Source organism: Brienomyrus brachyistius, unplaced genomic scaffold (genome assembly GCF_023856365.1).
Source record: "Brienomyrus brachyistius isolate T26 unplaced genomic scaffold, BBRACH_0.4 scaffold120, whole genome shotgun sequence".
NCBI lineage: Eukaryota > Metazoa > Chordata > Actinopteri > Osteoglossiformes > Mormyridae > Brienomyrus > Brienomyrus brachyistius.
The window spans coordinates 134231-158274 of NW_026042395.1; the positions used below are offsets into that span (position 1 = coordinate 134231).

General features: G+C 43.3%; 2 protein-coding genes across 3 annotated transcripts in view; one reads left to right on the top strand and one right to left on the bottom strand.

The window, feature by feature from the left end:
• Nucleotides 1–5494: 5494 nt before the first annotated feature.
• pex10 (peroxisomal biogenesis factor 10) lies at nt 5495–9673 on the bottom strand. Of its 2 annotated transcripts, none has more exons than XM_049004818.1 (6): nt 9340–9673; nt 9151–9231; nt 8439–8845; nt 7888–8060; nt 7248–7383; nt 5495–6740 (listed from the first exon to the last, which is right to left on the bottom strand). In XM_049004818.1, the coding sequence occupies exons 1-6, from the start codon at nt 9449–9451 to the stop codon at nt 6672–6674; spliced, it is 978 nt and encodes a 325-aa protein (XP_048860775.1). In that variant the 5' UTR covers nt 9452–9673; the 3' UTR covers nt 5495–6671. The 2 variants fall into 2 exon arrangements, with proteins under 2 accessions (XP_048860775.1, XP_048860776.1); XM_049004819.1 differs by lacking the exon at nt 5495–6740 and adding an exon at nt 6772–7197 and having other exon boundaries at nt 7234–7383.
• Nucleotides 9674–10262: 589 nt separating this feature from the next.
• Nucleotides 10263–24044, top strand: part of plch2a (phospholipase C, eta 2a) — a 131942-nt gene continuing 118160 nt past the window's right edge. The window contains exons 1-2 of the mRNA XM_049004800.1: nt 10263–10556; nt 20881–21570. Of these exons, the coding sequence (XP_048860757.1) occupies nt 21447–21570 (124 nt within the window). The 5' untranslated portion in view covers nt 10263–10556; nt 20881–21446. The remainder of the gene's footprint in view (nt 10557–20880; nt 21571–24044) is intronic.

The following is a 24044-nucleotide window of genomic DNA, read 5'->3' on the forward strand; positions in this document are numbered from 1 at the left end:
TACCAGTTCAGAGCATGGTGCAGCGTTAGCCGCCGCAAGTCGAGTTGTAATGACCCCCTGAATGAGCTGTAGTGTTGCGGCTGGCTAACCGTCCAGGATCCATGCTGTGCAGACGATCCCAGTACGATTGCCCTTGCACCTTATTCCCAGTGTATAAGTTTCCAGCACAACCAAAGCAGACATCGAGTTTTTTCCAGTGATTAATGGTGGCTGGAGCCCTGAGTGCACTGTCTGCAAAATGCAGTGGCGGCAACAGGCTCACCGATTCCCATTGTATGACTCATTTGCACAGTAATTTGCAGTGCTCTTCTGATGCAATAATCCAACACTCTGATGTACGACCTTCCCCCCGTGCCACGGTTTCGACTCATATTCTGTTTCATACACAATCGGTCTCTTCCCAAACTCCACTAGGAACTTCGACTACTGGCTTTTACTCAATATTCCGCAGATTCCCGTTGGTTCCAGTTCCGCCGTGATGCCATGTTGGTTGAGCACATAGAAGACGCATTCATTTTTTCTTCTACCAAACCCTGTTACAAGAAAGCTAAATGTATGGCACTGAATGTGCACTATTCACACTGTCGGTGTTCCTGAGCTTCTTTCCGACTTGGAAAGAAAATCCCACTTCTAGCTTAGGATGACGGAACCTTGAACTAAATAAGCATTACCCAGACGTCCAGGAAAAAAAAGAAAACTTAATTCATTGCAGTGTCACACTGACGGAGGGCATTGTTAACCCGGAATTCCCTATTAGTCAAAGAGAAGCTGAACACTGAACCTGCTTGACAGCCCAAGAAGTCGTTTTTTTTTTATGGTGTCAAGGGTAAAAACACAAAAGACATTGCTGGAGGGAGTCGGGCATGTGCTTCTGTCATCGGCACACTTCAAAAAAAGCTGAAGGCAATCTCCGGCAGCAATGGGGTGCCATGTTCTGGATCCCAATACCAAGGTAGCTGGTGACAAATTTCAGTGTTCAGTGCTGATGGGTGCAAGACAGCACATCCAGACTCTGATTCCCAAGCAAACTGAAATGTAAAATATCATGTATGTTCGGCTGTACTAAGATCTTTGTCTGACCCCCCCCCCCCCCAGCTCCATCAAAGCATGTCTGCTGTTTACTTGTCGTGCAGCAGGAGGAATGTGTTTGTGAGGTCCGGTTTCAAGTCGGCACGGTGAAAACTGTCGTTTGCTCACCCACAGGCCACTCTCAAGGCCACAGAACCGGAGCAAACGTACCAGACCTCTCACTACAGGACTATCAGCTAGACTATGGAATGTCCCTACAGTTATTAGACAGACAACTCGCTCAGTGTTCTGCACAACCTGGTGTTTTCTGGATTCACGTTGACTTTCTGGCCACACAAGCAGTCACCTTTCACACCAGCTCTGTCTACCGTTCAGGCTCCTCTTCCTCGGGTCAAACTCCAACTTAGAGTCCAACATGCATCAGTCTGACTAAGACAGGAACATGGGTCTAGTTCTGGCCCAGAAACCCGCTGGAACCTCCTCTAGCATGGAAGGTCTCACGCCAGGTTAGCACCTTGCTGGGAGACATTGCTGAGCCATGCTTCGAAAACACCAGTCCGGTATTAAACATCACAGCTTCTTCGTTAACCTTCATCTCACGGCTTTTAACATGATACTTCACTACAACAAAACAAAAACAATTAGTTTTAATGAGGCTAATTATTAGCCTAACATTTGCAAACATTTACTAAAGTGCAGAAAAATGATATGTCTAATATATAATATTAATTAATATTATATATACATACATCTAATACATTTATTTATTTAGCAAATGCTTTTGTCCAGAGTGACATGCAAGTGACGCGAATAGCAATTATAAACACACAGCTGTGAGAGAGTGGGCTAGGTGCAGCTGGATCGAGCTTCCAATGAATTTCCACTTCAGGGAACAGGCAGTGCAGGTTTTTTGCAAATCTCAGTGACAAAAGACTTACAACATTAAAGCACCAGTTCAGCTATATTTTAGAGTGAAACGATGCATTTCAAAGCAGTTGCTAGTTAGCTACCTTGGAACAGTATAATACCTAAGAACAGAACTTTACTGGCTAACAATGTAACATGCCTTCATTTTTATATTGCTACCAGAAAGCATGTAGCAGATCAGCACTCACTTGCATCATTATTCAATAGCCAGAAGACCTTCCAAGTGTAAATCAATACTTATGGATGCGCATGTGCTCTCTCCCTGTAATATCCAGGCATCTTGTTTATAATACACAACAGTGTGCTGGGACACACACACAGCCCAGAGGTAAGAGGATTACTTCCATATTACTGACAGTCCCCATCCCTGGGGGTCCCACTGCACGAGTTTCATTTGCTACATCGTATTGACAAGAAAAGCTCAAGCATAAAAAAATGCTTCTGTTCTTTAACAAGAATTTCACCAGCGTAACAATTTAGCATAAATATGATGGTGTGGTAATGTGGGGTGGCTGTAATTAACAGGAGGTGATTCAGCTTCGGCCAAGATGACTCAACAAATAGAGCATTGTGCTAACAATGCATAGGTTGTTGGTTCAAATCCTAGGGTGCAAACACAAAGCGTCAGATGAATGAGATATAAGTAAAATATTAATGAATTTGGGCTTGTATTTTGAAGGGAAGAAGTCACACCTTTTAAAATCATGTGACAAACCACTGAATCTCACCTACTTAAGTGTCAACCGGTACAGTAATGTACAGTACAGTGTATTACTATATAAGGAAATATTGTGTCCTCAGAAACCAGTAAGGTAGCATTAAAGAAAACACATAAAGGGGGTTGAACTGCAAAATGCAAACCCAGTCATTCATGAAAGAACCAAGTGCAAGACATTTCTGGTAAATTATATGATAATTACATTAGCCTGCATCAACCTGCCTTGGAGCAGCTTGTGGTTATGACTTGATACTTAAAGCAGAATGTACTTTAAAAACAAAAACACAGTGATTACCATTCCAACTATAGCCATGTTGAAAAAAGAATTTTTCCACTTCAAATACTATGGAATTAGACTAAATACTAGTTCCTTTGTACACTGAAGTCCTACAACATTATCCAGTATTAACACCACATCATAGCAACGAAAAACCTTTGGGAATCTTGAAAACGCAGAAAGAAGACAGCACATTCTGGAGAAATGCTGTCGACTTGATGGCACAAACAGCAACAAGAAGAACTGCTACTACTATTATTAATAATAATTTACATGTGCAATATATAACAATATATGTTCTAGTTGTATATGCAGTACCAATTAAAAGTGGACACACCTAGCTGCCAACAATGGAGTGATGGAGTTGCATCACATGACCTGGTCACCTGAGCTAGACACAGCAGAAACAGTCTGGAAGGAATGTGACCAGAGAGCGAAGGAAGGGCGGCCAATGAGAGCTCAGCATATTTGTGGAAACTCCTTCAGGACAGCTGCCAAGCATCCCAGGAGGCCACCACATGGAACTGGTGTAGAGGAGACAGTAGGGTTGGCCAGTTCCTGGAGCAATTGGGGTTAAGGGCCTCGCTCAGGGGGTCCAGTGGTGGGATCACTCTACTGACCGGTAGAGCTGCAGGCCAAAACATTTCTTTTGTTCAATAGTTTTATGATCAGTATATAATTCCATATATATTATTTTAAAGTTCTGATGTCTTATTTGATGAATTATTTAAAATTTTAGAGAATATTACAAGTAAACCTCTCATTTCAGAGGTGTGTCTAAACTTTTGACTAGACATCATTTACAGAAATGTCAGTATACAGGTTAATCCAGTGAGTATATTATGATTAATGCAAATGAGGCTTCTGGAGGTTTGCTGCAATATTGCCTCTGTTCCCTAGAGTCCAGGCAAGGCCACACATGGCAAACAGGTGACAGGCCAGACTGACTACCAGGGCAGCAGCAATATGGGACTGAGTCAGTGACCTATGATCTCAATGGGTACAATAGTAAAGACATTTGCTTGCTAAGTTTTGTTTCCTATGACAAAGTAAGAATGTTTCAGTAAAACTTAAACCTTCTGTCCTCTCGTGTCCAGACACTATAAAGGTATAATAAAGCCTGATTTCAACCCAGCTGACTGTCGCAGTCCTTGCGATGCAAGAATTGCATGTGCATAATATACAATGTTGGTATTAATATCAGACATCGCTCAGCCATTTAATACATTACAGCTATTTTTCTAATTCAGTACAAAACACTTGAAGTACCGTACTTTTGAAACTTTGACGTATCAGTAATATTTTATCTGGTGGGGTGGAAAGCGCCCAAAGTGGAACACAGAAATCGGGAAAGAGACATCTTAAAATTACTGAATTCCAGAAAGCTTCCAGGAAACACAAAGTCCAATAAAACTATTATTGAAGAAGGTCCATGAAAATAAAAATTAAATGGGGATTCTGACAGTGATCAATGAGTAAATAGGCCTAATAAAAGATCAATCAGAGACAGATGGAAGACATAGATTTTTACAGCAAAGACAGTAACAATCAAGACATGATTAATGAGGTCAGACGAATGGAAGAACCTCCCAGTAATGGAAGATTTGGTCAGACTGGCCACAAGGAGGCGTCCTGAGTCCCCCTGCTATATTCCCTGTACCTCCATGCTTGTACATCCTTACACAGCTCCAATGAGGTCAGGTCAGGTCAGGTTGGGGAGCATGGGCTGATGCAGCACTTTGCTACACCCACCACACAGGGAAACTCCTCGGGATCCCGGCCAGCGACCCCCCAGGCAGATACACGGTCCAGTCCCACCCTCGGGAAATGGCCATCCATCTGCTGCAACCAGGTGTTACGTGGGCGTCCCCTGGACCTGGTCCAGTCACTCGGGTCCTCGGCCGTGAGGATCCTGTGAGCCGGATCACCCCCAGGGAAACGCGCCACATGGCCGTAGGGCCGTAGCTGAAGCTCCCTCACAATGCAGGTAATGTGCCTCATTCCGGACTACTCTAGCAACCACTCATTCGACACAAAGTCAAACCAGCGGTACCCAAGGATTCTCTGAAGACACACAGTATTGAAGGCAAATACCTCTGTAGCCATAAGGCCTGGACAGAGGAGAAGCTTTTCCCTCAGGTTTTACGAACTATAAACTCTGCTTTATCTGGTCTGAAATTCTGGTAATGACGCCACTTTTACCGCATTTGCACATTACATCAATACTGTGGAACAATTTTTCATCAAACGTTCCACACTTCATTTACACTCAAACAATTTGATTGCCTTTCTGATAAAACGGAGAGAACAAAAGAATTATTACTTATCTTTTCGACTTATAATGAATATATGTTTATGCACAGTGACTGAACTGTTTTGCCGCAATAACATTTCACTGCCACTGTACTGCACAATTGCGTATGTGACAATCTTGAACTGCTACAAAGGACGGCTAGGAGGAGATAGAGTAATAGAGAAATGATTAGCAGCTGAAGATTTGCAGTGTTGACCAAATTTAAAAAACAGCTCAATGACCTACAGACTGGATGAGACTGATTTATTCCAATACCAAAGGAGACCAGTATGCAAACTGAAGTATCTCCCACATATCAGATGTCAAAAAAATACTAAAGATCATTTAATGCAGATTACAGCCCTAAAAAGAAAATGTCGCGAAAAACTGAAAAATACCAGGTCAAGAGGTGTTCATTAAAACAAAGCCTTTGATTGCTACCATTTGTATAGACTATGTCGAAGTGTGGAATGTTCTCAGGAAAACTGTGGCATCACTGTTGTACAATTTTTGAAGAATGTCTACCATGGATAAGAAGCCACAGCCAGAATGGAAAATGGAGAGATTGGGGGGGGGGGAAGGGTTGGATTGGTAGTTAGGCAAGGATGTGCATGCCAGCACCATACCCATTCAACTACTAAACATTCAACAAAAGTTTGTACGACAAAAAAAAAAAAATACACCACAGTGCGCATGGACCAATGAAGTTGGCTTATATAGATCTCATGAGAATTATACCACCCAATTGGCTCAAAGGCAGATGGTGAGCAGCAGAACTGTAAAAAAAATATATATATCTGAGGTCCTGTTTACACTTGGCATTAAAATGTGCCTTAGGCGACTGGGTCGCAAGTAGACAGCGCTAACAACACATGCAAGCGACCACCATGACGCACTGTGATCCCATCACTCAGAGTGTTGGTCTGCAACACATTTGACCACGTTTTGTAGTGTAAACACTAATGCGTCCTGGGTGCATCCCCAACAAGGACGTGACAATAACTGTTTGCGGGGCAGTAACAAAGACTGAACAGAAGCGGTCAGCTGGACACCTTCGAGACACGTGAACGACGAAGCGTCTCGGCTGCCTATTTATGATCCGATTGCCCAAGACACATCTTTGAAGCAAGTGTAAAGAGTACACAACAGCAGGCAGATCGAGTAGCATAATTCTCATGGGGGGAGTTTATTAATTTGGGTAACTTCCAATATATTAAGGCTGCAGTCATAATTTTACAAATTACATTTATGCGGACTGATACAATCCAGTATTAAGAAATACATTCATTTTTTTTTTAAGTTATACTCAATCAGAAATTGAACACAAAACAAAATCACACTTGATTCATTATTAAATGTCCATAGGAGCAAACAATGGTAATTATCACATGATCAAAATTAACATCATGCAACGTCATGCAGATCCTCTATCTATAGTTCCGCAGATACACCAGTCTGTGTGGCAGGAATTTCTCACGACATAATGGACATTCCGCCTGCAAAAGGATCAAAACAAAGACCCACTTATTTCTTTGGAAATTACAGTCCGCAGACGGGCGATATGCACATTGCCGGGTGTTATTGAGAAAGGCAGTTTAATTCAGCAACTGCGTTCTTCAGACCACATTAGCATGTCTGGACACTTCTATGAAAGGGGGCCGCTTTGCGAAAAACATGCATTATTATCCTTGCTTTGGAGGCTGCTGGATGATCACACCTTCTTGGGGTTAAGGTCGCAATCTACCAATCAGGGCGTAATAAACCCAGACATGGGGGTGGAAATTGAGAGGAGGGTGGTGTGTGTGAAGAGTTGGTGTCACACTTAAATTGTATGTGACTATTTATGCATAGAGAATACAAGTGGATCGCCCATATTCGATCCTGTTTTGTCAGAATCGTCCTTCTCACATTCAACGAAAATGCTAGCAAACAGCCGTGTGTGTGTGTGTGTGTGTGTGTGTGTGTGTGTGTGTGTGTGTGTGTGTGAAGCAGACCAACCTCACCTTGGTGTTACACCACTCAGTGATGCACTCCCAGCAGAAGAGGTGCCCACAGGGAGTGCTGGTAGAGTGTCGCCGCTCCTCCAGACATAGAATACAGCGAGAGGCCCGGGAACCAGAGGCTTCCACTGGCTGGGCACTGCGCAAGGAATGGGGAAAGCGGCGGGCGACAAAGCACTTAACATTACACCATCCATCTACCTTACAACAACTAATCCTGGTCAGAGTATCTAATCCAATCCCAGGCAGCACAGGCCACAAGGCTGGGGCAGAGTTATCACACGGTTCTCATTCACACACAGAATCATAAACTATGCTCAATTTAGAGATGCCAGGTAGGAACTAGCTGCATGTCTTTGGGCTGCAGGAGAAAACCCATGTGAGAAAGGGAGAACACACTCATTCCAGACACACAGCAGATGCAGGATTCAAATCTTCATCCCCGGAGGTGTGAAGCGATAACATTAACTACTGAGCCGCCCTGCTGGCAAACAGGATCAAAGGTTTCTAATAAATGGATTTAGGAAGCCTGCACAAGGACCTAATTTGCCCAGATAACATTTTCTTTTTAAAAAACTATCAACTTATAAATTAATCCTCAGTCAAGTATTATACGTATCATTTGGAAAATTGTTTAATGTACCTGGAAGGTAAATTTCGGTGCAGTTTCCACTCCTGTCTGGCTCTCTGTCTCTGCCTCAAGTTGTTGAACTGCAGCACTAGAGTGAGGCCAAGCTGCAGCAGGGAGACCATGCCCAGTGCTCTGTAGCTGTTACGGATCAACCGGTCATCGCCGGACATGCCCAGAACACGCAGCTTAACAGAACAAAGACAAGGACACCATGAGCCATGTGATCCACACACATCCGCATGTTAACCCCTTCATTCATAGTATTTACACAATGTAGATTTTCCTCTCCTCGCTTTCATATTCAAATTTGTAGCTTTCTTACATTCTGTATGAATTAAATTCAAAGATCTGTGCTAGGCTTCTAACCAAAAGATACCCGTTTATACAGTTGTCTTGTCATAGCATTTAAACTGGCAACTTTTGGACTACAAGGCTCCTCCATCTCTGTTGAGTCTCAACTTTTCAGACCTCGAATCAACCAATTTCAAAATATATGCTTTTAAAATAACCAGCCTTATTTAAATGAATCAAAAGCAGGGCAGGACCGCGACTCAGCCACTTACATAAGTAATACCCGTTGCCCTCTTGCTGAGGTGGTAGAAGGTCCCGCGGAGGTAGAAGACGGCCACATGGAACCTGTGCAGCAGGGTGACGGCCTGCTGGAACACGAGGAGCATCGGCAGTAGGGCCTTCCTCTGGGGCTCCGTCAGCAAGCTCACCAGCCGCCGGGTCTGGGCCCGCACACATGAAGCCGGGCTCCACCAATGGCCAGCCCCACCCGGGCTTGCGTGCGAGTCCAGATCCTCAGCCTGGAGGTCATTTTCCAGGTATACCAAAAGTTTGTCCAGGCAGTAAGGCAGAAAGGTGTGGAGGAAGACCAGAGCGGCTCGACGACTATGGGAGGGGACCCTACGTTTGGAGGGGTCCACTTGGACCATGTTAACATACTCCTCGCCCAGAGTCTGGTATCCTAAAAAGAGAGTGGAAAAGTATCTATAAGATCATTTGAAATCAGGAATAATACCTATGTGGACAGGGTGAAGTATAGCGTTTCAGGTTTTCGATTGAGGTCCCAGGGTGACCTTACTATTGTATGCATCCGTCGGGAATATTCATAACCAGAATTGCAAACATTAAAGGTGTGTATTAAATAGGTTCAACTTGTCTGTTGTGTTTGATGAAAACATTAATTCGAAGCGGCTCGTATAAAAAGTTCCTGTTTAAACAATGTATTTAAAAGCAAATTTACACGAGAAACAATTTAGCCTTCCTTACCCGCATATGTTGTTAAACTATAGTATGCAAGATCTGCAAGTAACTCAATCTCTTTTCTCCATTCGAGCCATCTTTTGGATCCTGCATTGGAAATAAAACAAATCGGTATTAATGTGTAGGCTTACACGTTTTATCCTGCGAGTATGTGCAGAACTGCATTCGCTTTTTTAGATGACGTCTTTGACTTGCCTGCAAAAGTCTGGAAGGCTTCGTTGGTGTTATTGCGGAGACAGTTCTGGTAATATTCATCTTTTTGACTCGAGCGAATAAGCTGAGGTTGATTTGCAGGAATAAGAGGCATTTTGTTCAGTGTAGGAGACGGGTGGGTATCTAGCTAGCTTTTAAACCTTTCGTCTACGCATTTCGAAAAACAAACAGTATGCCTGTTCACCAGTTTAAAATACACATCGTTAGTTAATTACTTCAGAACGCGTGAGTATTAAGATACCAACATTAAAACATGCTATTTACACCACTTGTCACAATTTCAACTTCTCTTCCTCGCATCCATTTTAAAGAAGAGCGCCTGACAACGACTGCTAAATAAGCCCTGCTAGAATTAACAGCGCCCCCCGCAGGAAGTAAGCGCGTAGACCTCCCGGCAATTATTTCACAGTACAGTACTGAAGAACATAACAGCTGAAGAACATAACAGCTGTATTATTTTCATAATATTTTAATTCTATCTGTACCCAATGTTCATTCTTCATAATCTATTTTTTTAAAAACAATGTTCTTAAGGCTACCTAAAATCTGTGTAAAAAAAGTTCATATTCCATAGGGAACTACGCAGAAATCATTTAATGTGAGATTTTAATTGGATTCATTTGATTTATTAATGGGTTAAATATCGTAACTGTAATGTTAATATTTTCACATTTTATATAAAGTATTGAACTTTAATACTATAATTGAAACTTCTTACAAAAAATAACTAAATTATCAGATTAGGTCATCTTCCTATATTTATCCTTTTTATTTGATAGTGTATCTCATCGTTAAGTACTGTTCTTGAGTTACCAGGTCTGTGACGATTGATATTGTCCGGGGAACTTGCCGAACCAGTTTCTTTGTTATTTTAATAAAGAAAAATAAAACTCCAGTTTTTTTTTAATCCACCAGGTGAACACTCACTCTCTTCCGATGCGAACAGAATACCGGTGGCAACAAGCAAACTAGCCGGTCAGGAAAGTTACTCTCGAACTCCTTGATTAATAAAGAGACACACATTAACGCATCTGTCATTTCCTACAGACAGGGGAGAAATCCTTTCGTGTTTGCCGATAAGTGGGAGGCGGTGAGTTTTTAGTTACTTGCGACTTCTTACATGGCAAAGTTATAGAGACTGGGCGGCGAGCAGAGACTTTCCCCTGGGAAATAAGCAGCACTGAAAGAAACGTGCAAAGGTAAGCCTTACAGTTTCTCTAACTATAATTGTAGTTGGCAATGTATTGACAGATTAAAAAAAAAGAAAATTAAAAAGTAGACAGTAGCCGTTTATATTAAATGGAGCATTGCACTTGCACACAAGCAGGTATGTAATTTTGGGATGTCTAACTTTGGGTGCCTGGGCGATCCTTTGATGACTAAGAATTTGTGATTCCGCAGGGCAACAAAAGCTAAGAAACTTCTGTGTAATGTTGTGAAAATTGACAGGTATAAACATAATCGTAATCCTAAAATAGTTTTAGGGTACAGTTGTACGGGAAAAGGGTTTTAGGCTGAATTAATGAAGCTGCTGGCAAACCTGAAAATGCTCACATCCAGGTGTGTATATGGAGGTCTGCGCGCATGTGTTAGCCATTCAAAACGCATTTGTACCAAAAAGAGACTTTTTCATATCAGTTATTACTATTTTAATGTTAAGTACAGATGAATTGAATATAAGGAATGTTATTGAAGGAAATGGTTTTGTTTGGAACAGCTGTATGTGGAAAACTTGGATAACACATTTGTAAACTACTAGGGACTCCGTACATTACAGGAATTTTTAATTGTTTCGCATGTTAATAATATCGAGATGGCGTTTCATGCACGTGCAGTTGTCACATACAGTATCGCTATGACCGCGATAGTCTGCTAGGTTCAAATCAAAGTTTCACGAAAACATTTAGCAAGCCCTTCAATTTTAATGATGGCTCCTCACAATACTTTAGCAAAAAATAATATAATATGGTATCACGCACTGTTTTATGTAAGATGATGCGGCTAAGCGACAGGACTAAGCCGCTGTCGCCAACTTGGGAAGTTGGGTCAGCTGGATGGAGTGAGTTTTTCAATTCGAAACAAGTCTGGACACACATGCGCACGCATTTACATGTATGCAACAGTTTTATTACAATCTAAATAGTTAGTTGGGTTTGCAAACTACCCCAACACTTTTGATGTAGCTTATTTTAGGGTTATAATGGAATTATTTAGATTTGCCGCAAGATTTCTTGCGTGAGTCACGCCAATTGCGTGAGTTAGTAACTCTGCCAACTTTCGTTTCGCTGTGGTGAAATCATTCTTCACCATCATTCTTATTCACTTTTAATGTGAAATGCTTCCACACAAATGAAGCTTTCTTTATTTATTTGGATCCACCGTCTTCCATCCGCCATATTGCCAAGTAATCTAGAAGGAAAAATTTAATCGATGTTTTAAAATAGCCGATTAATCGAGTAATTGTGACAGATGTAGATAAAACTATTAGGAAACATACCCGAACATTCCTCATATATGCAAGTGCATTATGAAATAGGCTAGATATTGAGATATTAATCCACGATAACAACACAAGCCTAGAATAAACATACAGAGATAACGTAACATGATGATAATTGCAAGTTTTGGTGGCAGAAACGTTCCCAGAGCTTTAGCCAACAGGAGGACGTTCTTACTGTAAATGTTAAAGTACACAGATGATATATTTAATATATATATTATACTTTTCAATTATATTTTTATTTATTTATTTCAAATATGTTTCATAATGTATGGTAGCATGTAATATCTATCTATCTATCTATCTATCTATCTATCTATCTATCTATCTATCTATCGTTGAGAAATATTGTTTTATAATAAAATATAATTTTGTCAAAGTGTTATAGGCTTATGTTTACACTGTGAGCACACCATCCAGCCAGAACCCATGATCTTCAGTGTGTAAAACAACAGTGTTCCCCTACCAGGCTTTTCATTTATTTCTTTATTATTAGGCTTAGTTGTAGCTGTAGTAGTGGGATAACATAACCGATTGGTTTAACCCACTGATCTCCCACCAGATCAGATCAAAACATGCAAGAAAGCTGGTCTAGGAGACCAGGAGAAGAAAGACCGTATCACCATCATAAACTGCTTATTGTAGTTACTTTACTCACAGTAGACCTTTGTGTTTGCACAAACTATAGTAACCATTTTTAATGTGCATTTTCATTTTTAGGTTTGTATAATGCTGTTGTCCCTGTGGATTGCAATTGCTATTTTGTGACAGACAGGGCTGGAATAGCCAACTGGCGTACCGGCATTTTCCCGGTGAGCCGATGGGATTGTGAGGCGGCAAATTTATCGTGAGCCCCCCACGGTCAGCCAAATTTATCTTGGGGGACCCCAGTGTCCAGCCATGGTGAGAGATTTGTTGCAAATAGCCTGGCAACATTAATTCAAGGGATATAGGATATGGGGGGGGGAGGGGTGGTGGAGGGGGGCATATGACAAATATGCATGCAGAATATGTGCAGTGGTTTCTTTTATTGCCTAACTGGACAATAATTAACTGGGGCAATAAATTTGATTAATCATATCTGCTAACTGGACACTACAAATTGCCTTCGCTTTAACGTGGCTCACTAAGTGACCTGTTTGCTTCAGGTGTCACCCATAGGGCTGGTGGGTGGGGCAGGTGAGGCCTGACAGGACTTTGGCCCCAGTGGCATGGCTGTGAAGCTGGGCTTTGCCGACATCGCTGTGCGCTTTTGGGTCTAACCCTGGACGAAGACACCGTGCGCCGAGCAAACAGATGCTTAAATGTTGCCATTATTTACGGAGCAAAGCAGGCAGGCCACAGAACGCGGCTGCACACAATCACGCCTTGTTCTGCTGGCCTTGGTTACGACGGTGCCGAACAGAAGCGCTTTGGTGGGGCTCTGCATGACATCAAATGTAAAGGAAAAGCACAATAAGTCACAGTTCATTGTTGAGAATCTGGACATTATTCTGTTATTTATGCTGGCGCAGTTGCTGAGTAAATCTCTTTCACCGAATGCATCAGGGAATAATTTATTAGCTGTGGGTGAAAACTGAGGACCGTTTAACTCAGCGTTGAAATTAACACTTCTTCTAACTATCCTTCACTACACGTCATATTGTTGCTTAAGAATACTACATATTTCAGAAATGCACATGGAACTATTTACTAACCTGTAATCTGTATTATGCTTGTTTCAGTGAACATTAACTCTTTTAGTGTTTTTTGTAAGGAAGGGTGTTGCTTCAATAAAAGTAGCCACAAATGATTTCCACGGAAATGTGGTGGATATGCAGTCCTACCAGTGAATGACAGTAAATTTAGCAAGATTTTAACCTTTGCACATCCAGACATTTCTCTCAGAATTATTATCAAATGATTATAATAATTTGATAGGTCAAACATATTACATACACTGCAGCAGTAGTTATCAATTCTGTTCCTGCCCCCCCCTCCCTCCACCTTCCAGCCCCCACTGCTTTCACCCTGCCACATTGATTATTAACCTACTACGGACCATAATGGCCTGAATAAGGTAGGGCTGCAATGAAAACATTCTACTAGGGGAAGGGGGGGGGCGTGCCAGGTTCAGGACTGAGATCCACTGCACTAGAAGATTAAGGCCTGTGTATTCATTTAGTGTTTTTTAAAAGAAGATACATACTGAAACTTTTAATTTTACAATAATATGAAGGGTGGATGGGAGACGTCTGCTGAATCTTTTTTTTTTGTGCCGTCAGACTGAGCATAAGCTGTGAATGAGGTGTCTTTGATGGTGCTGCTTTGACAGCCGCGTTTGGCAGATGGTGTCGGGCTGCCCGCTGCCTGTCCACACATTCGCTGTGACTCGCCACATAGTCGCTGTGGCATAATTAGCGGTTGCTGGGAGGTGCGAGAAGGAGCAGGAAGACCCACCTCAAACAAATCCTTTCGGATGGCATGAGAGCCCCTCTGTGTGTGTGTGTGTGTGTGTGTGTGTGCGAGCGGGTGTACCTATCCTTATGGGGACACAATGTCCCTATAACGTGATAAATATCCATTTTTTTCCCTTATGGGGACTGGTTTCCTGGTCCCCATAAGGAAAAGCTCTATGTTATAAAAATCAGTGACTGCTATGAAAAAACTAAAAATGCAAACACTCTTGTATTTTGCTTGGTTACTTATGGTTATGGTTAGGGCTGGGTGGGGCTTAAGGTTGTTATAATTAGCGTTAGCATTTTTCCTATAGAAGTGAATGAGCGGGCCCCATAAGGATAGGTATACCCTACATGTGCGCACATGTGTGTGTGTGTGTGTGTGTGTGTGTGTGGAAGGTACAGACCATCACGCGCCTCAAGCAGAATCTGGCAGGTTGTAGCTAACTGGGCTGTCACGGGTCACCGCTTGTCTTGAGAAGGTGAGTGAGGGACCCTGGAAGGTCGGCACGTTCCACAGGGGACTGCAGTACTGGGCAGAGCTTGGAGGAAAGTTTGTCGTACCCTTGAACATTAAATGGGCGCAACTTGTAATAGCTAGGTTGTGAAACTGCAGGGGAGAATGTGGAAGGGGTACAAGCACAGGGTTAGTCATACCTGCTGTCAGGTGACAGGGAATGCCAAGGGATGTCCTGCACAAATTATGGGACCATAAAGAATCTGAAAGGCACAAAAAAATGCAACAAAAGCCATGTAAGATAATGAAAGTCTCACTAGTTACAAGCGTGTTACTCTGCTGTGTTGGCTGAGAGACCGGCTTTCATACCTCAATGTTGTCTTTGACTGAGTGGTATCTGTCTCTGCCTTGCTGAGGATGGAGGTGTATGTTTACAGGCCGTTAATGGGCTGAACTGCATATGAGGAATACTTCACTGTACAGTGAACTCAATGCTGCTGTCTTCCAAGCTGAGATATCCTCTTACTCTGGTGCAGGAGCCACTCTCAAGTCTCCAGATCTTATTGTGCTGCGGGATTGGCAGAGAGGGCCGGGGTAGACGGCAGTAAATCACTGGAAAGGCCATGCAGGCAGGGAACACCCTCCGGTTTGTGTCATTTACCAGGTTTATGTTACGTGACAAGACACTGTCAGGCGTAGTACAAGCGCCACACTAGCTGCACAGCCAGTGAAAACGTGAAGTGTTGGATTGCACACATCAATCAGGGCAGAATACCGACGACAAAGGGCCCTTAGGTGTTAAGCAACAGAAGTCAGTCTATTCGCATTCTGTGGAACCAATCTGCTAAGCTGCCGTTTCACTCTGATTAACCCTAACAAATACACCCTCAGTTAACTGCCTGTACTGCATATATTGGTGCCCCCTGAATCCCAAGGATGCTGGTAGAAGGCCATGTTGTCAGTGTCGCTGTGTAGCAGTTAATTCTGTAACAACTTAGCTTGGTAGCCTTGATTGGATGTGCTGTCAGGTCTACTCTGAATTTGCTTTAGGGACAGACAGGAGTAGAATGGTTTTTGTAATATCTGAAGCAGCTCCCCAATGGGCAAGTAAGTATTTGCAACTGTCTCTTTCTGAAACTGGATAATAATGTCCTGTTTTATTGGCAATGTTTGGAAATATGAATGATGTTATAGTAAACATTTAAGCTTCAATGGAGAGAAATGTTGCAAGTATCCTCCCTGGCTGAAAAGAAGCCAGACTGGAAGCAAATATCTGAACGACATCACAGGCCCTTCATAATTTGGGCAATTTAAGAGCAGATCTGGTCTATCTGAGATTGTATCTGCCGGTCTCTTCTGAAGATTAGATCTGTCGTCAGCGGGACTTAAAAATCTGTCTCCTTGATGGCACAAAAACGCAGATAATCCTTGGCAAAGGACATGATGTGCGATCTTGTAATGGAGAGCAGTCTTATCTACACAAGAGCTCCCTGTTCCTGCTACATGAAAAGCAGCTGTGATGTTTGCGGGGGTTGGGAGGTGCTGCCAAGTAAACGTGAAGCGTGGAATTGGGCGTGTTTAGAAGCCGTGCTTCCCAGTGCTGCGGCTTCTGCGTAATCAGGTTTCTCCTTTCATGGCACGGAGAACGAGAACAATCAGAGCAGAATGAGTCGCTGATTATGTATTTGCCGTGATCTTGTCATTTATAAGAAAATCTCACATCATTCATTTCATTGTATTCTATAATACCTGAGGAATGACATTGTTTCTGTATGTTTTTGCACGAAATGGACAACCTACATTTCTGGTCATCGGTGTGTCACCTTGTCTTGCAGTTTTGATTGGTGAATTAGAATTAGTTTATACAGTTTATATAATTTTATGGTAATCTTTTCTTTCAGGGGATTATCCCAGTAACGTGTGTCTTGCCTTGAAATGGCCAATTCATGCTTCGCTTTTCCGCATGTGCTTTGGGTTGTGGACGAGGGGATGTGACATAAATTTCGTCTTCAGGGGCTGGCTGCAGACCACTGTGGTCGTTGCGCGGGTAGCCCGGATTTTTACGTCTAGCGGAAACCTTGTGCATCCGTGCACATTGGCCACGCATATGCCAGATGATAGATTAGGTATTTCGATTAGGTGGCAGTGGGGAGTTTCATAGATCAGCGGGCAATGAGGAAAGAGCAGAAGAAGAGTAGTTGCAGTTGTTGTACCCGTTTCACTACACTGCTTGTGTTTGTGCATCTGCCCCCTGCTGGTCTGGTGGAGTATCACCGCTGTATGCAAACACCGACTAAGACCTTCTGCATCCACAGCCAAATGCCAAATGAATACAATCTGCCACACAGACGACCGTCTGCAGCCGGAGAGCGCGCGACAGCGCATGTGGAAAAGTGAAATATGAACTAGGCTTAACGAAGGATTTCCTGACCTGTACTGCTATCCACTGTAAATGTCATTCAAGATAAGATCCTAATATTAATATGACTTGATTCTTATAAACGGATCTTAAATGCCCTGACATTTTGTCAGTTTTGTCAATATGCACTAGGGAAAAGGTGTTTAAATTTTTCAGGAACTTTTGCGCCGTAACACAGCCAGTAAGGTTTTCACTTTGATTAATTGATTACACTGCTAGTCCCCAGACGATTGCACCAAACTGACTGACTGAGCCAATGTGCTCCATTCTGCTTAGTGCCACAGATGAACGTGAGAAGTTTTTTTTTTTTAATTATCTAAAATGAGCGTGTAAGCGTTTTCTCAGGAAGCATCAGCTAAAACCACAAAGAGATGTAATCATAGCACTCCCTGTTTGTGCCAGCCTGTCTTGCTTAATTGAAACACCAGGCATCAAACGGAGGTACATGGTGGTAAAATGTAAGTAGGAGCCACGCCCAGGCACAGTGCCCTAGGCCAGTGAGTGAGGCAGTCTGAGGGCAGGCTGCTGGTTGCTTACAGTCACTGGGCTCAGGTCTTGTGAGGGGTTGTTAGGTTTTATCCCCCGGGCATAGTCCGGGTCTTGAGACGGCATGTTGAGGTATACAAATGGCCGCAAAAGCAGTCTGAACACCTGTTCCACCTTTTCCGAACAATTGAACGTTTTAGCAGCCTGATAAACAGGGCTGGCCGGTGGCCTGTTATCTAAAAACCATCCGTCAGCACAGCCCCTCCAGCAGGATCCTGGACAAACCTCGTCGTGGGTGGGAATCGGCACCTTTTCCGCTTCCCGCTATTACACAATCTCCCAGGCTCGCCGGCGCTCAGGTGACGCGACAGCCAACACGTCCGGGCCTGTGCTCACACACACCTTGGCCCTGCGTGTCCTCCAAGATGCACACACACCCCCCCCCCCCCCCCCAGCCTTTTGTCAGCTAGCGATCTCCCGCCTTCATTTCTCGCACGTTTCCCTCTGGCTCCGCATGCTGCTAATGTCTGTTTGAGTGTGTGTGTTTGTTTTTAAATGCACACACAGGTAGATTTTTCATTTACAATGTAATTCGTCCCGTTTATGGTCGGCTTGGTCTGTGGAATGTGGGGTGAGACTTTGTGGACTGCAGGGACTTGTGCTTGTGTACCGGAACAAAACAGAGTGTAGAATAAAGTGTGTAAATAGTCCCTTGTTAGTTAACAGGAAGGGGAGGTGCTGTACTGTCACTTACCTGTCACATCTAGAATTCATTCAAAGTTTGACATGTGCTCGGCATTCCAGAACCCTGTTCAAATGTCAAGATGCTTTGCCTTATGTACTTGAAGGGCAGACAGGACTTTAAAAGTGTGCATTTGAGTTTAAGAAATTGCATCTGAAATTTAGAAAGAGACAATGTAGTGGGAATTAATTAATCATAATTGAGCTGTGCAAACAGAGATAATCTCAACTATTAGCTAATGCTGTGAAAGAACATGATTAGGTTTTTCTGCGTGAGTTTGGGGCATGACAGGACTAACAGGAAGCGTATAATCCTCCATTGTCCTGTTCCTTGCCACCCACGCCGCGTGAAAGCTGTGCCAGGCTTCTCCTGCGGCAGTCGGTACTGGGAGAGATAGATGGCCACGATCCAGCACCTTTCTCGTCCGCACTGGTTCAGATTTCGGCGGCATGTCCTCCACTGCCCCAGTTTCCGATGTGAAAAGTGGGTCGGTTTCCCAGAGCCGATCCCTGGTGCAGTGGTCCCCTCGTATGCAAGGTGCCCTTCTGCGGACGGGTCGTACGCAAAAGCTACGCATCTGTGCTGCTTGATTGCTCAGCTGTTGTTAGCCCCAGAACTGTCCAATTATTCAATTACAGACTCACCATTCTTCTTCAAGGGGGATGGCGCCTCTGTGAAATTTGTTTTTCAGGGGTGGAATGTCTGTAATTGATTATATCCCTGATAAATACACTGACTCTAATCACCACAATGAAATCCTTACAAGAAAAACTGTTTGTAGTTTTGTCTATTTTAAGCAGATATTTTTGTCTGTTCCAAAGGGAGACCTGCCTGATACCTGACCTGGCGACTTTGACTTAAATGTACAATGTATTTAACCCAGTTTTCTGTGACATAGTAACAGTTGGCTTAACACCCTGTTTACAGTGCAGTGGAGAAAAGACTTGGCAAATGAAATGTCTGTATTTACACACAAAAATCAAATGACAAGACTCTTAACATATCGCTGGGGTGTGAAATGCACGCCTTATCGGCACAGTCAAGGTCAGATATAGAAGGTGGCGGGGAGGAGAGGGTGATGTCATGCGATTGGCGTCATCTGAGCAGATTCTGCGTCACTGACAGCACAGTAGATATTGGCAGTGATTTCAGCCATTGGAGAAATAATGGAAAAAGGGCAAGTGTGGGTGGGGGCACTGCGGGAGTGGGGGGGGGTATGTTAGTCCTAATGGCGAGTTGGAACTAGTGAAAAATGGTTGGCAAATAAGGGTGGGAACCTCCAGTGTCATCACAACCAGGAGCAGAGGGTGTAACACCGGCTGTAATAATGCACATTCCTTTTTAAACTTTTTATGACTGTAGAAATATATAATGCCTTTTTCCAGGTCCCCAGGAGTTGTCCCCTAAATGAATATCCTGTTGTGAAAAAAGATTTTCACGGACGCATATGAAGCAACATAAAAATTAATTCCAAAACAAGGTTTATTGACGACATTCTGCTCTGAAAAAAAGATTACCTGAAAGAATATGAAATGTGTTCTTCGTACTGTATTCACTCCCTTGCAAAGTACCTATTGTTGTAAACAATATGCTTTCGTTTGTCCTGTCAGAATTCAGACTTTATTGCCGGTTTATTTGGTGCCAAACCTGAAGTGCAGCATGATCTTACAGCCACTTAAGCCAAAACACTTCACTGTACACAAAACGCAGAACTGAGGAACACAACAGGAACTGGAGATTTACAGGAAACACACTGCAAAGTCGTCTTAAGATGGATAAGTTTGCAAAACAGTTTCATGTGCAAATGACTGCAAAGGTCAAAGGGAACAGAATGAACAGGTTTCACAGACGCAGAACAAACCGATGACCTCAGGTAGTGTAGTAACAAAAAACAGTCGTTCACGGTAGATCACATTGACAGACAGACGCAGGAAGAGGTGAATTGTCCCTGGATTAAAGGGCTTCACCTGGGTGATGGGATTATTGGGATGTTGGGTGAGTTTATTAAGGAGCTGGATCACTGTAGGAAAGAAGCTGTGGATGTGATATGTAGTGCAGGTCGTGTAAGATTTGTACCTGCACTGTGATGACAGTTTGGAAAATTGAAAAAAGTACAGTGAAAGAAGTAAAAGAATACAACAAAGTAAAAAATATAAACTCAATAAATAAAAAACTTTAAAAACTGTTGATATACTTATTGTCTACTTTACAATTTATTTTATTTTTAGTGCTATTTCATTCTTAGTTTTCCTCTTATTTGCTTCTGTGTGCTGATTTTATTTTTTTCATTGTGCCTTGTAATTACTTCTAGCACAATCTAGGAAGCAGATGGGGAAGCATTTCACTGCACAGAACAAACTGCTGTCCGTTTTCTGCTCGCAGTGGTAGCGTGGCCGAGGAATGCTCTGTCGGACAACGTGTTCACTCATGTATGGACTGAGCAGGCAATCTAACGTCTTGTCTCTTTCTTCGCCCCTTCAGGTGCTACTTGTGGTCTGACCCTGCCCCCCGCCCTCCTAGCTGCGGGCTTCCCACGGAGTCGGCCCGGAGCTAAGGCGCTCGTTAGTAAAGCCTGGTTTATTACAGGGTCTTTCTCATGCTCAGGAAGATGGGGGCACTTACGTGACGAGGTGCCTTCTAATTTCCGCTCCTTAATCTTGGGACGTCTGCTGTCTGCCGGCCACTCTGCACCTCCAGGATCCCACCTCAGGCCCAGACCGGCAGCGATGGCCCTCACCTGCCAGGACCGTTTGGGAATCTGCGGCGATCCGTGTCTCTAGTTCTCACGGTGCACACTTGAAGGTGATGAGATAAGGGGTCCCGGGCAGGACCCGCTTGTACAAACACAGATGGATTTTTTCCCAAGGCTGCCTGCTCTGCCTGAATTTGTGAAGCCAGATTTATGTTTTGAGGCTGTTATCTTCAATCTGGAGTCCTTCTTAGGATTTTCTTCTGCTCTTGGTAACCATACAACGTTTGGGAAAAAGACCTTTCTGAACCTTTTCCAATACCCAGCCCAGGGCTTTTGGATCTGGGGGGACTGAGGTATGTCTGCCAAAATGCCAGACCCCTCTTTGGCTCCCAAGGGCTCCACGGAGAGCCAGGATTCCCACTCTGTTGCTGCCAGCCTCTTCCATGCCTTCTTTCTCTCCGCTAACTTCATCGACGTAGGTGAGTGGGGGCAGAAATACACCTCTGGGTTGTTGGGGGTGGAGGGTGGCTGTCAGTGTCATTTGGAGAAACGTCCATGTGGGTATTTGGCATGTGAATCCAGCAGTGGGGGACACCATGTGTTGGCTCCATGGGGAATTATATAAAGAAAGCAAAATCAGATCTGAAAGGTCTTTACTGGCCAAGTACGTTAACCATACAAGGAAGTGGTCCATCTGCAGCCATATAGAAGTATACTGCAACTCACCATTAAATGTTTCTCTGTGCTCGGGCTGAAGTTGTCTTGTAAATTTGCTTTTATTTCCATTGAAAAACAAATTTCAGCTGAAACGCTGAGAAACGTGTGTTAGCAGCCTCATCTGATTGCAAATTATTTGCAAATTATGCAAATTATGAAAACATAATAAGGCCAATGTCCTGGCTGTGGGGGCTGTCAGAGACTGGCGCGCTGCTAACGGCCTTTGGCCTTCTTGATTAGATAACAAGAGAAGTAGTTTTACATTTTATTATATGTGGTTAGTGGCACCAAGTAAATGTTTTAGGCCTAAAGGAAAGGTCCTGTATTTCATATATATGTCAATGCAGGAAGTGCAGCTTTAAGTAAGAAAGTGTTAGTAGCTTAGTCATTTCTAGAAATATATATCACCTAAGTGATTCTAGAATTTCATTCATGGTGCTTCTGTCATCATATATATATTTTCATCTTAGGCCCCCGAAGAAATTATTTCTCTAAATCTATTTAGCGTTTTATTAGAGGTACGTCGATTTTTGCACACATTTCATAGAACATTGTAGTCTGACCACCCCCATCAGCTCTCCGCTCAGACCCAAAGGGAACTGGGGTGGCATCCAGTTTTTCTTCAGAATTTGCCAGGGGTTGCACCTGAATTGCCGCTGGATAGTAGTTTTACCTTTTTAAATCCAGGCAGTATTAAAACCAGTCAAACGAAGACTCATGGAACTAAAAGGCGTTTGGTCTGAAGCTTAGGGTTGCCTAGTTCTGTTGACAGATGTGGTGTGGCTTTTGGCATGGCTTTATACCTGCTGCACCCCCTCGAGCTGGAGTTCATACAGGACTTATGAGGTGTGTGTGTGTGCAGGGGAAGCGTTGTACTTGTGCAGATGTATTAAATCAGTCATTCTTAGAGATGATGTCAGAGATAAGTGTCCAATGTGCTGGTTCCTGATAAAAGGGCTCTCTGTGTTTGGGGGGGGGGGGGGGGCTCTGAGCTGACATATCACTCCTTAGTGTGTGGGGTGTATGCTGTGTTTAACTCTCTGATTCCATATAAGCTCATTTTGGTGGTTGCATCACCCCCCCCCCCCCATTTAAGCCAAGACTAAAGTTTGATTGGTTCTTTCAGTGGGCGAATCCAATCTCTCGTCATAGGATTGAAATCAAGGGTGGGGATGCATGATTCATCAAAGGTCGTGAGGAATCACAATACCTCAGCCCAGGGAGAGGTATCTCAACAATACTCCTGGGCTCGACGATCCACAGGTTGTCAGCACTGGGGCAAATGTTACGTTTTTCTGGACGTGCTTTTCATCCTCAGTTGGGTCGAAAGCGTGGACACAATGGCTCTCGGAATCGCTCCTAAATTCTGGTTTATGCTTCAGTCATCGTTCATTGTTGGTCTGTCAGAGATCAGTACTGGGCACTTCCACAATTCTGTATCTCATTACAGTTTACATATACATTAGGGTAAATAATTGTGCTTTGTTTTCAGTTTAAGTACTTTATGGCAAATTACAACCATTTCCAATCAGCCATCAGCAAAAGCTTCTTCCTTTCCTGAGAACCTAGATTCCCATCTCCGTTTCTGTTCTGTACTGTAATTAGCCGTCAAAGGATAAGAAATGCCAGACAGCAAAAAACTGCAGGGCAAACAGTAGGCAGCTTAAACAATGAAAAGATTCACATTTCATTGGTAGTTTATTATTAGATATAGCAAATAGTGCATGGGATGATTTTGTGGTAGGAATCGGAGTAAGTATGAAGTCTCAGTGTCTTCATGATATTGAAGAAATAATGGAGCTTCAAGAAACTGAGGTCCAGGTTACATGGGGGTGCTGATGTAGCAGAGTAATGACCCATAGTACAGTAATCGTGAGTGTGTGTGTATGTGTGTGTGTGGGGGGGGGTGTCCAGGTAAACATTACATTGTGGGGACCAAAGGTTCACAATATAACAAACACCTGGGGACCATTTTTTGCTCCCCACAAGGGGAAATCTAATTTGGTAAAAAATCGGTGACCGCGATAAAAAAACAAAATTTTGTCATTTATGGGATTAGGGTTTTGCCCATAGAAATGAATGGAGAGTCCCCACAAAGATATGGATACAACACGTGCGTGTGTGTGTGTGTGGGGGGGGTGAAGCCTGGGGTTTTTCCATGCGCTGACACTTCGGCAGTGCCTTGCCAGGTGCCCGTGGCTGCTTGGTCTCTCGTTACATTCGCTCTTTAAAAACT

Bases quoted from the DNA above. Each gene is read 5' to 3' on its own strand.
- pex10 (XM_049004818.1), bottom strand. From the start codon at position 9,451: ATGCCTCTTATTCCTGCAAATCAACCTCAGCTTATTCGCTCGAGTCAA. The intron at 8,846-9,150 runs GTAAGGAAGGCT...CTCTCTTTTTAG, and splicing joins TAGTTTAACAACATATGCGG to GATACCAGACTCTGGGCGAG. The intron at 7,384-7,887 runs GTACATTAAACA...TTCCTTGCGCAG, and splicing joins CACCGAAATTTACCTTCCAG to TGCCCAGCCAGTGGAAGCCT.